At 33.4% G+C, this 12,584-nt stretch overlaps 2 protein-coding genes across 4 annotated transcripts in view; both read right to left on the reverse strand.

The window, feature by feature from the left end:
• Positions 1-6,515: 6,515 nt before the first annotated feature.
• Positions 6,516-10,970, reverse strand: LOC106873975 (mediator of RNA polymerase II transcription subunit 30). The gene is made up of 5 exons (XM_014921522.2): positions 10,813-10,970; positions 9,086-9,475; positions 8,653-8,814; positions 7,068-7,175; positions 6,516-6,972 (listed from the first exon to the last, which is right to left on the reverse strand). Exons 2-5 carry the CDS (start codon positions 9,464-9,466, stop codon positions 6,871-6,873), a joined length of 753 nt encoding a protein of 250 aa, XP_014777008.1. The 5' UTR covers positions 9,467-9,475; positions 10,813-10,970; the 3' UTR covers positions 6,516-6,870.
• A 755-nt stretch (positions 10,971-11,725) lies between these two features.
• Positions 11,726-12,584, reverse strand: part of LOC106873976 (meiotic recombination protein REC114) — a 6,915-nt gene continuing 6,056 nt past the window's right edge. For all 3 annotated transcript variants that reach the window (XM_052976074.1, XM_014921523.2, XM_052976072.1), the window contains exon 7: positions 11,726-12,152. In XM_052976074.1, the coding sequence (XP_052832034.1) occupies positions 11,991-12,152 (162 nt within the window). In that variant the 3' untranslated portion in view covers positions 11,726-11,990. The remainder of the gene's footprint in view (positions 12,153-12,584) is intronic.

Consider the following 12,584-nt stretch of genomic DNA (forward strand, 5'->3'; position numbering starts at 1 on the left):
GAAATTTCATTATAAAGCACTTTTTCTTTTCTTTCTCTTTCCCTTTCTTATTGTATACCTATCTACATATTTGTAAATAAACACATTTTCTCACAAGGGCTAGATGACCTTTCAAGATGTCAATTTTAGAAAGCAGGACAGGAAAGATAAGAAAAGAGAGGAAGAAGAAAACAGATTGTTTTGATTCTTAAGTGGGTGTGGTCATTACTGTAAAGTTTGAAAAATATAGAGTTCAAAGTCCTATGAAAATGTATAAAACTTTACACTTGAATAATCAAATCTCATATTCTGCATAATTCCAAGTTTTTGCATGAACAAACATTAAATATTAGTATAACGTTTCATAAATTAGGAAAATGAAGTCAGAATATAAAGAATAATTTGAGTTATATTCTTGAGTATCATCCATCATTTTGTAGGAATTATTGCTCTTTTTCTTATTTGCTTGGATAAGAAAATTCCCATTCTGAATGTGGTTCCAATGTTAATAACATGATGCTCATCTCTATAAATGATCAGATACATGTATAACATTGGCATTTTGACAACTGTTGTTCTTATAGAACCTACTATACCCGACAAAGAATACTATATCCATTTTACCACTGATTAGGAAAGATATCCACTGCAGCTACTTGGCAAAGTAATTCGTGAAAGGATCTCTTTTGAATTATCTTATCCAAGCAAACAAGAAAAAGAAAAAGAAATCCTACAAAATGATGTGTGTGTGTGTGTGTGTATTCTCATTCGAAATTTTTAAATACACGAAGTGAAAAAAATGAACATGCTGGAATTTTGAAATTCTCCAAGTAATTGAATCATGAAAATTTAAACAATAATTTGCGGAAAGAGCCAAAATTAAAAAAAAAAGTATGGAACGGGAAAAGGATCAAGACCACCCGCCCCCACGTCTTTTTATTTAGAATCGTAATCTATTATGTTTAAGAAATTCCAGCTTTTTGGCGCACTGGACAATTTCTGACTCTATTGAAACTTGCCCCACCCCGTTAGATTTACGGTGAACTTCAAGAAATATCGGCTGCAAAAAATAGTCCAAAAGTTGAATCAGTCAAAAACAAGAGAAGTATTTCGTTTTTGCAAGATTCATGATGTAAATTCGTGCGAAACATTTTTTATTTATCTCTGGAGGATAGGTAGACTAATAATAAACACGCACTGGTTCTATTTCACATAATTTTCATTTGTCAATTGTTAACTATTCTACTACTTGATTAATCTTTCGGTCAATTAATCAGTCACCAAACTACTTTAATCAGTTCACTAATTGATTGTTTAATTAATCGGCCGGTCAATCAATTAGCGAATGAATTAAATTGATACGATCCTACACTGAGGTACAAGGGAAGTGACTCCAGCACCTGAGTTCCGGTTCCTGTTTAATATATAACAATCTTCTGACAGGGGTAACGCCTTGTTTTGGATGTCATTCGTTGCAGGTGCCTCTACACACCTCTGCCATTTACCGTAAATATGATCAAATCAATATGGAATTGGATTTCCTACTGGTACCTCCGTTTCATCCTCAGCATTGGTATCTACATGATGGAGCCCATGGAACGGTGGATCGTTAATTCTATATTGGTGGCAGTGTTTGCCATGTCGGTCTATACAAGTTACGTGTTTCTTCCTGGTCATTTCACGATGTTGGTGCGGTTTATTGAGTCCTTCTCTGGCTCTGACACACCGACGGATATCAACCAAGCGTCCACTGCTACCATCTCAAGTTGATCTTTACATTCAGCTTCACTAATTAATTCTAAATATTGCTCTTGCATCATGGATTACAACTGATATATCATCAATAAGAAAACAAAACCAAAAAAAAGATCAAACAAACATTTGTTGACGACGACCTTCGCTGTTTTTTTGTTTTTTTTTATGACTGGTTTGATATAAGGGCTACGATGAAAAGTCAGGTGTTTTGGTCATCATTGGCAACAAGAAAACGAACAACAACAACATGATGAAAATCTCATCTTTTGTGTAATTCTTTCCACTCAATTTTGACAATATACTTTATTTTTTAATTTAATACACATAATTGATAAAATAATGTATTTAAATTATCATTCTAGAGGGAAATTATATTTTATTATAAAAAAATTAATAATAACAAATAAATAATAACAATGGGAGCAATTTATTTCTCTTGTCTTCATGAATATTCGGTAAATTTTTACTCTTCCATCTGTCTTGTAAAACGAGTGTAAACTTTCGGAATAACAATCATCATTTACCTCATGGAGAATGAAAAGAGCAACGAATTGGGTTGTTGTTTCCTTCTGTTAAAGAATTTTTTACTCCCTTCCTCATCCTCAATTCTTTTACCCTTTTCCAGTCAATTTTACTATAACACCCGTCTCACGTGATGGATATTATTTCTTTGGTCTCCTTAGACGGGTATGATGATACCGAATATTTTATTTCAAAGCCTAATTTTTCAGTATTTATAAATAGCTATTGAAGTTTAGGCGATCTTAGATTATAGCGTACCGATTTCATTTTCTCACGATTCTCTATCAGTAATATTTTAGCCTGCACTTTCGTTGTAGTCACTACAAATAACATGCAACGATCTATTTCATGGACTTGCTGTAAAACACATAAAATTACTTTGATTTACTGTAAAATTTACATTCGGGTAAATGTAATGGTGGTCGAGTATTGGCCAGAAACTATCATGAAGAGAAAATTAAAGCTTGCAAAACGGTACGCTATAGTCCATAATCACCTTTTATTCAGTATTTGATGTTTTCGTATATTGCATTCAAACCATTCTGAAGTTAATTTCTATTTAGTAATAGCTGCATTTAAATGAAGATAAAAACCTCATTTATAATAGTTAATGACTTTTACAATTAAGAGCGGTTAATAATCGGGGGAAGTTTAAATTATTGCTGAATTTTGAATCGACCATTTGTGATGAGAGTCGGCGGGTAATTTTTCGATACATGTTCACCATAATTAATATAATAAAAGGTGGAGATTAATTGACCCTAATCCAGATTAACACTTTAGTTTCATTCCCAGTAAGCAACATTTTTGGTGTAAAATACTGAGGCATTTAACTGCTAACCCATCCACCTTATATAAGACTGAAATAAAGAAAATTATGTCATTATATAATTTATTAAAAACTTATTTCAAAGTCCATGAATAGAACAAATGATCTTATCGAGGAGGATCTTGCCGCTTTCATAGATTTAATGAAAAGTTCTTTTCAAATTTTAATACCTCGCTGCTTCTGCTTTTTATTCTTTGTGACATTAAAACCCTTTTAAAAAAAATTTTCAATTCATAAAGTCTAAAATTCCAAAAACGAGGAGCGGGTAGTATTAGCAGCTTCAAAACGAAGGAAATCTCCATCGGTGTTGCTATTGTTGTCAGTGCGAATAAAGTGGAATTGTTTAGGTTAAAAGTGAAAGTGTACGAGGCTAACTTTTGTTCTGGATTCCTTTTCAACTACAAACAATGAACAATGACTATTTGGGACGAGGATATTATTGAAATGAAATTAAGCATTGAAATATTTTTATCTTTGTGATTTGACCCTGTTTGCGTAGATACGTAATCCAAAGTGTTGTAACCGTCCCAAGTAACACAAAATTTAGGTCGTTTAATAAAATGTCAACGAGGTTTGAAGTAGATCAGTCGACCGTGATAGGGTGAGCTGAAGTGAAACATTACCGCACATCGTCATAGTAATATCATGTACTATCTGTCTGTCTGTCTAGTTGTCCAAGAAAGGGTTAAGTCAGTAAAAAGAAAATCTTCAATATAAAGAAATAAAGTGTGCATAATTTTAATTCAGAATATTACATACCTACATATATATGAATATATACATGCATATATGGGTACAGAACGTCAAAAAACATGAACAAAATGAAAAACAAGAACATAAAAAAACAAAACCTGGAAAACGAACTTTTTTTGGACAACGAAAGAAACAAGTAGAGAAACGAGACAGGCAACATAAAGAACAATCCCTTCGTCAGTTGTCCCCTGTTTTATCTACTCTGCATTTAGAAGGTAGGAACAAGACGCGACTTCATTAAAACAGTCCTTCCCGCAAAGCAAATTAAATAAAATTTGGGATTTTTGCAGAGGGTTAAAGTGGTAACAAAAACATGACAGTAAGAACAAAACGGTAAAAACAAACGGTGAGGGCTGTTAAGCATCACGAGGTGAAGTGGTGAACGCTGGAGAAACAAGCTTTGACAAGAGACAGGCAGTATATATATGTATGTATATATATATATAAAAGTGAGCTATATTATCCGGGTGGATACTGTATTCACTCTCAGTTAAGGGCTAACTACTTCGATCAGTATTTGAGAGATTATAAAATAAATTTTGTGGATTTACAAGTCTCCACACTTTATTATTAATAATTATATATATGTATATGTTATATATATATTGGTGTTTTGTATTTCTCACTTTATTTTTTGGTGAATTCAGTATTAATGCAGAATATTAAAGTTTGCAAAGGGCATAGCAACCCAAGGCTGGATACTCTGTGGTCATTTGACCTGCTAGAAATAGCCGCCGAATCTCACTGTCTTAAAGGTGATGGGGAGACACATTGAATAATAATAACATTGTATGCTGGAAGAAAAGGACCTGGTTGTTATGCCTTAAGCATCTTTTTTGGTGACAAGGCTTCTTGATCTAGGGTTGAACAACAATTTAAGACAGAAATCAGCTTCATTTTTCTTTATAGGTTTTTGATGCCAGCAACAGAAAAGGAACAAGAATTGTATCAGTAATGGATTGAATGAAATTTTTTCATATTCATTTTTCGCTTCCATTTTTTAAAATTACAAAGTCAATGTATTTTGTAGTTTGACAGTCGCCAACCATTTTAAAAGTTAGTGCTTAAGGTGTGAGGAGACTACTAATATGGTTAACTGTTATATTAGTACAGCGATGTTTCATTTTGGGATCGAGAAAGTGAAACTACTGAAGTTCATGAATGGCATAACAAATGGAAAGTAACTTTGTCACTTCACCTTCCATTTATGTTCAAACACCGAAAGGTGTCTTAAAATAACTCAATGAGCTGCGAGATTACAGTAAAAATAATATCCAGTCGAATACATACTTATATCTTTGTATGTAATGTTAGTGTGCTATTCAATACCACATCATGTTATTTCCTATCCATCTGATACCATTTATCAGATGATAGCAGTTCACTCTCTGCTCTCACTGTGATGTTAATTCTTGCTGGAATATAACTTTGTTCTTTCTTTGTAAAATATAACTAAGAAAATATATAACATTTATTACGTTATGTAAATTTATTAATGTATGAATTTTCTAATCATGTAAGATATCTTGGGACTCGCATTATTCAAAATAATAAATATTATTCACCTCTGATGGTCACCTTAGAGTGAAAGGTGAAATTTCTTTGTTGGGACATAATAAATATGATAGAAATATTTGCTGGTCACATTATTTGTATAAAGCTCTCTCTCTGGACTTTGGTCTCCTTCAACGTTTGATTACATATATCTTTATATAAATAATAAGACAATGATGGGTGGGGAAGTAGAAGGGGTTGGAATGAAAAGTAAAACAAATGGATCATATAGGCAAAGGTGAATCTGTATAATAGCAGGGTATATACATGGGACGTATAGATTAAGATAAGAAAAGTAAGGTCATTGTAGAAAAGCAAGAAGGAGCAAGAAACATACACCACATGAAAGGAGGAGGTGGGGGTATTGTAGATGATTAAGAAGAAAGAAATAATTAAATTAATGGGGTTCTGAAAAGAATAGGGGATTAAAGAAAGTGCTAAACTGCACTGCAGAGAATGTTGATAACTATTCAACCAAAACTGTATGCATAGACAGATGTAAACAACATCTTGTCTTGATAGACAAACTTTATGGATAGAAAAACAAGTCCTGTTGATCTTTTTGTGTCTTTGAAAATATTGTATACACAGATAAGGTGTTTACACAATACATAATGTTGGTTAAAAATCTATATTCTGTAGTATAGTATATATTGAAAGAAAACATTAGTAATACAACAGTGATTTACTAATGAAACCAGCTGTCTAGAATGCATTCTATACACAAATTGGGATCCATTTAATTTACTTAGGATCTTAACATTCGGTGATTTGTAAGAAGTGTCTCTGTGGATAAAGAAGATGCTTGGATGTTGATAAAATCTCAACAAAGGATTGAAACTAGTCTAAGATAAATAATTATCATTTTAGCATCCACTTTTCTATGCTTGCATAGGTCAGACAGAGTTCATTGAGGCAGATTTTCTATGGCCAGACGCTCCTCCATTGCCAAACCTTGTTTTCATGGAAGACTGGAAATAAGACGCTGCTTGTATGATGGTGATGTTTATTTTACAATTATTGTGTGATGTTAAGACAAGGAGACAAAAACACTCACATAAATATATATTGATGATTACATAAATAGTGCATTGTAAAAGTAAAAAAAATACTGTCAAGAAAATAAAGTTTAAAAAAAGTAAACTTTAATGGCAAATATATTTGGTGATATTTACAAAGATTTGTATTATAAGAATTAAATATTCTATTGTTGGACACAAAGTAAATATTCTTTGTTGTTGCAACAACTTCAGATTTATATTCCAGATAAAGGAAACTGACTTAGGTGGACTGTGCACATTAGAAAATGGAGCACATCTGGAGTAAATTCTTATATTGTCAGTGTTTACCAGAAATGGTAGAATGTTGACCAAGTCCAGTGCAAAGGTACCTAAGTTCAGCTGTCCAGTGTGGTACATATAACCTATCAGAGGACCAATGGAAGTTTTCTTCAGGATGATTCATAGAAAATCAATCAATCAGCCAGTTTTTCTCATAGTGATCATCGTATTGATCTCCCAAATTATTGTTCGGATGTGATCAATAACTTCCTTCAGTTGACGGCTTTTCAATTGTATTCGCTGGAAAAAAAAAAGAAGATAAATGATTAGAATTTTACTTACGAATTAAAATAGTTAAAATGGGAACAGAAACAGACTCAAACACAAAAACTTACTTCAACCATGTCTCTGTGTTCTTCAGAAACAATTTGGTAAAGGTTATTTTTTTCAGCATCTCGAAGGAATTCAGTGTTATATTCCTTGTTACAAATTGGTATAAGATTCTACAGAAATTAAAAAATAAATTACTAAAATAACAATATGTGCAATTTTAAAAGAAAACAAAAAAATATCTTAAAATTACTAATGAATGGCTTCTGAGACTTGGTAAAGTTATGTAAAGCAGGTAAGGACTGACAGTGAACTCTGTGAAGAATTCAGTAAAAAGACATCCATCAAATTCCTAATTCCTCTCTCCTCACTCACCTCATACCCTGAGGGGCCACCTGGACACCTCATCACTACTATTTATCTCTTTGCAGTTCCACCTGATCATTCTCACCCTTTCTTCTAAATGTGAATAGTCATGTGACTCCTCCACAATAACAACCTGCTCTCCACCCTTCTCTCATGCCCCACCCCCATCGACTTCCTTGGTTTATAGTCTTGCAATCTGCAAGATAACCTCACTAGTGCAGGTGGTACAAACAAAACACCAGGTACATACTGTTAGGTGGTTGGCTTTAGGAAGGGCATCCAGCCATAAAAACCATGCTGAAGCAAACACTGGACCAGAATGCAGTCCTTCGACCCACTGGAATCTGTCAAACCATCCAACCCATGCCAGCATGGAACATGGACATTAAATAATGATGAATAATAGTCTTCAGTAAAAACCCTCTCATCAATTCTCTACCATTTGTTTTAATTCTTCAGTAGATTAAAACTGGATGATTTTTGGTAGTTTTATTTGCAGATGCCCTGATTCTTAATTTAGAATCTACCAAAGAGTTGTAGAATATGATCCAAAAATGAAACTATAGCTTAGAGTCCAAAGGACAACATGTCATACACCAAAGTCCTAATTGCTGACACAGCACTAAACTGGTTTTTCCTGATCGATAAGGAGAGTAAACAGTAACTCACTACTCTATGGGTACACAAAAGGAATTTCTGGCAGATTGATAATGAACAATGGTCTTACTGTTCTAAATATACGTGACATTTAGCAACTAATAAGAAAGTCTATGAATTTGTCAGCTATGAGAATATGGTTGATAGTTTCCATTATGTAGGTGACATATAAGTGATGAGGATAATTATTGAGAAATTGTAGTAACTGGAGTACGGTTTGAGGGGGAAAAGTGCAAGGGAGCTGATACCATGATTGGCAAAAAGGATTTCTTAAGCCACTACAAAGGAATTCTTTACGTGGTGCTTGATCTGCAAGAAATAGCAGCTGAATTTGCCTCAAATCACAGCATACTACCTTACAACAGAAGGAAGCATCAGAGAAAAAAAAGTCAGGATGGTCATAGCTGGAAATCCTTTCATCACCAGATTGCTTAATCAGGGCTGATCCAGAATAACAACAATAATAAAAGATTTGTTTTATACAAAAAGTAAACTTTATAGAGAAGCAAAGAAAGATCTATTTAATAATAAATCATATTTTTTAAATAGTTATTCTGAAAGGAAAAAAGCATCTTATAAGTTCAAAAATAAAAATAATTTAAAATATCACTATCGAAACATTCTTACTTCAGAAGAAAACATTGCTTCTCTTGGACCAGTGCTTTCTTCTACTTTTTCAGAGATGATACGTAGTTTTCGGAAACCTAAATTCAAAATCCTCATTTGATCATCAAGTTTATTTTTCTTCTCTTGGTATTGTTGTACATTATAAGAAGCACCATTAGGCAACTGCAACAGAGAAATATTGCATTAAACTAATTACAAAAAAAAAAAAAACTGATGCATCCATTGATGTTTTCAATAACAATTTAGGGTGAAATATTTTTTACTAGCTTTATTCCAATAGAATTTAACTCTTCAACCCATGCGAACAAGGAAAAAGGGATGTTAAACGATGATGATGATATTATTCAAACTAAAATCAATTAGTCTTTTAATAAAGGCTGAAATCAGCAAAAAGTATTATGATGAAAAATTAAGAGATTATTGGCAAACTTACTGATATGGTTTTCAGAATACCAAAGATATCTGCAGCTCTTTGTACTGTGTCATGTACAATCTCTTGACCGAGTCGACACAAGGAAACACTATTCACCTCTTTAGGGAGCTGACCACCTTGTTGGCTTCCTGGGACATTACTTGGTAACTGACTGCTTCCTCCCTGTGATAACATTCCACCACTTGACTGGGGCAGCATGTTGGATTGTTGAGTGTTTTGTTGCTGAGCGGTCTGACCTGCCTGACCATGCATTTGCTGTTGTGATAAAGGTGGGACTAATGCAGACCCCGCCATTGGAGGGGCTTGTCCTGAGGCTGACATGCCTGTATTTAGATATATGTTACTCCCTTGTGATCCTCCATATGAATGATTACCTGCCATCTAAAACACCTGTAGTGACAAACAGCAATTAAGGAAAATGAATTACACGAAGCAGTTTTTGAACAAAAAGTAAATGCGCAAAATAAGAGAGAGAGAGAGAGATGTTTGTTTAGTGGTTTACTCTGATGCAAAATCTATCATAATTTTTGTTTTTAAATCTGCCAAAACTTACAGAAAAGTAAATAATGTAATATAATGACTTCTACTCATTTTTGTATGAGTCTGAGTCCTTTGTCTACTGGAAATAAGATCAGATAAGTGTTGTACTGATGATGGCTACTGTGTCAGGAACATGCTTTCAGACCTCCAGACAAAAAGCTTGTCTGTTCCCTTAATGGATTGTCAGTTTTGGAGAGTTTAACAACCTTGAGATTATTTCCCCTCTTCATATGGAGCTGGTCTAAATAGCCATTTGGTGGTCGTCAATTTGTTTTATGTACGTTTTTAAAGGTGTTCTGTAAAATAGGTTTCACGTAATCTAAATAATAGCAAATACTGTGTTGGAATTAATCCCAGTTCAACCTCGATCCAACAGACCTATGATCAAAAGCTTTCCACCCCAGCTCTATTGTTGAAAATACCTGAGTAAACAAGACGGAAGTAGAAGAAAGACGAATTTTACAAGAGAGAGAGGTGGGTAGAAAGGGATGGACGGGGAGAATTGATCTTTGAGATACAATGTATCCAAAACTACATCATTTATTAAGATGCTAGAAAATGGCATGAGGGAGATTTGGCTGCCATCCTTCGTTTTTGAGTGGTATATCGAAAAATTGCCGATTTGGCTGTTATTCTTAGCAAGTCGAAAGACCACTCAGAGCTTCTGTCGTTGGCTCATGCAGGATATTGTTTTTAATCAAGCGTGCTTGTTAACTGAGTTTAGTTGTTAAAAGTATTCCACCAAGAAGTGTCGATATATTTTAATATTCAAACAACGAAAGCATCGATATGTGATGTAGCTGGATCGTCTTAAGTTTGTTTATTTGGTTCAATGAGAATATAATATGCCTTCAACCACAAACAATATGAGGACACAATATATTATCAAAAGCAGTATATTAATAATATTTTTAATATTGTAATCCGTGTCTGTTAGAAGTCAATACTAATTTCGAATTTGAAAATAAACACTACTTACAACAACGAATTAATAATAATTCTATAAATTCTGTTAAACCGAAAAAATGCTGCAAAACACGTTTTCTTTTCGAAATTTATAAAACATAAACATTATAATATAACAAAGCGGATAAATTAAAATGAGAAATATTTACAGAGACTATGTGTTTTTCTTGAAGTATACAATCAGAGAAACGTATTTTTCCAGGTGAAAATATTTTACTTACAGAAATAATTCCTGAAAACGCCGATCCAAGTGAAATGAGATCAAATCGAGCCAAAACGATGTTCCAGCGCCATAGTTTTTACGAAAGTGACGTCATTTCCGCTTACAGTCTCCCGTTGTTTTGTTGTCCCCAAATCAGCCCTGATCACACTCACTGATTCCTAGGAACACTTATGTGACATCTGGCTACGTTGTAATTATTCCCCTGGATCTTTCCGATAATTTGAACATTCGGACATATCATCATACACACATATATTATATATATAAGAGTTAAAACAACTCATAGCCACAACAATATATTTGTTGTAGATATAATAGCCTGTATAAACAGATATTGTGTATATATATATATATATGGCATAACTACAGATTCGTGCCCCCTCCCCGACTTTGGATGATCATAACTTTCAGAAAAATGGATATTTTTTAATGAAATTGTCTACAAATATGTTATATCATGTAGGTCCCGGATATGCAAAATTTTGTTGGGGTGGAGTGGAGGTGGAAGTGTTTTAGGAGGGGGTGGGGTGGGGGAATTTAGGAAAATTCACTGGCATCCATTTCAATTTGCCTTAACTTTCGAGAAAATAGATATTTTTTAATGAAATTTTCTACAAATATATCTCGGACTATGTAGATTCCGAGAACAGGAATTTTGGGGGAAAACAATTGGGGGTCAACTTTGCCTTTCATCCTTTTTGGATCAGTAAAATAAGTACCAGCTGAGTGCTGGGGCTGATGTAATTGACCTATCCCCCTCCCTTGAAATTGCTGGCCTTGTGGCAAAATTTTGAAACCAAAATCTGCAGTAACATAAATTGAATGTTTCATGAACATTGCATATTGATAGAAAGAAAAAAATATGATTTCTTAGAAAGCCACAGCATGGAAGAGACATTTAACAAGACACAAAACTGTTAAAATTCACTTTTATTTCATGAGATATGTCAACATACAGTCTCAAATCAAGTACAACTCCAAGATTTGTAAAAGAAAATTATTTCTAACAATCTCAGCAGTTAGAATTTAGTTTGTGACTATACATGTGTGTGTGTTTTCACATCTGCATATGTATTTAGTGAGTGTGTATGTGTGTGTGAATGTTTGTGTTCATGTCAAAATATGTTTTCCATAATCTAAAAAGCCATCGAATATTCATGCTTTCAGTTCATAGAACTATTTTTTCAAATTATAAATATGTTGTTCAACTTGATTCACAAAAACTGGAAACATTGGATCAGATAAACAGAGATGCAGGATTTTATCAAGTCTTTCTTCTTTGAATGTGCTTGCCTGATATGCTCTACTCAGTTCTGTTTGGTCTTGCTTCAGTAAGATCTGGCACATAGATAGATATATATGTATATATAAGTAAAGATAGTTTTATTTAAAAAAAGACAAGAAATCTTTCATTTACTTCTCCACTGACATAACAAAAATATGATTACAACATTCCAGTTTCATTTGCCGTTTGTATTCATGGAAGTACAAACATGTCTGTAAAGACAACCTTTCCTTTCTGAAAATTATTTCAAGGCAGAATGATGAGAACATCTATTTCATTTGTAACTTTACTTTCAGTCCAAATACAACTCTTCCTTTCTACCCTCTTCCTTTCTACTCTCTTCCTTTCTACTCTCTTCCTCAGTTCATTTTCACCTGATTCTTAATTCCTTTCATTGCATCCATTTTCTCACTTCTCACAGTCAAGAAAATCTGCATTAGTAATATTTTTTTAATTAATTAAAAGAAGAAAGAAGAAACCACATT

This window comes from Octopus bimaculoides, chromosome 23, assembly GCF_001194135.2.
Source record: "Octopus bimaculoides isolate UCB-OBI-ISO-001 chromosome 23, ASM119413v2, whole genome shotgun sequence".
Lineage (NCBI taxonomy): Eukaryota > Metazoa > Mollusca > Cephalopoda > Octopoda > Octopodidae > Octopus > Octopus bimaculoides.

What these genes read in the sequence shown, in the direction of transcription:
- LOC106873975 (XM_014921522.2), bottom strand. Translation starts at nt 9,466, where the DNA reads ATGGCAGGTAATCATTCATATGGAGGATCACAAGGGAGTAACATATAT. An exon ending in AAGCAATGTTTTCTTCTGAA is followed by an intron (nt 7,176 to 8,652) that starts GTAAGAATGTTT and finishes TAATTTCTGTAG; the next exon opens with AATCTTATACCAATTTGTAA. An exon ending in AACACAGAGACATGGTTGAA is followed by an intron (nt 6,973 to 7,067) that starts GTAAGTTTTTGT and finishes TTTTTTTTCCAG; the next exon opens with CGAATACAATTGAAAAGCCG.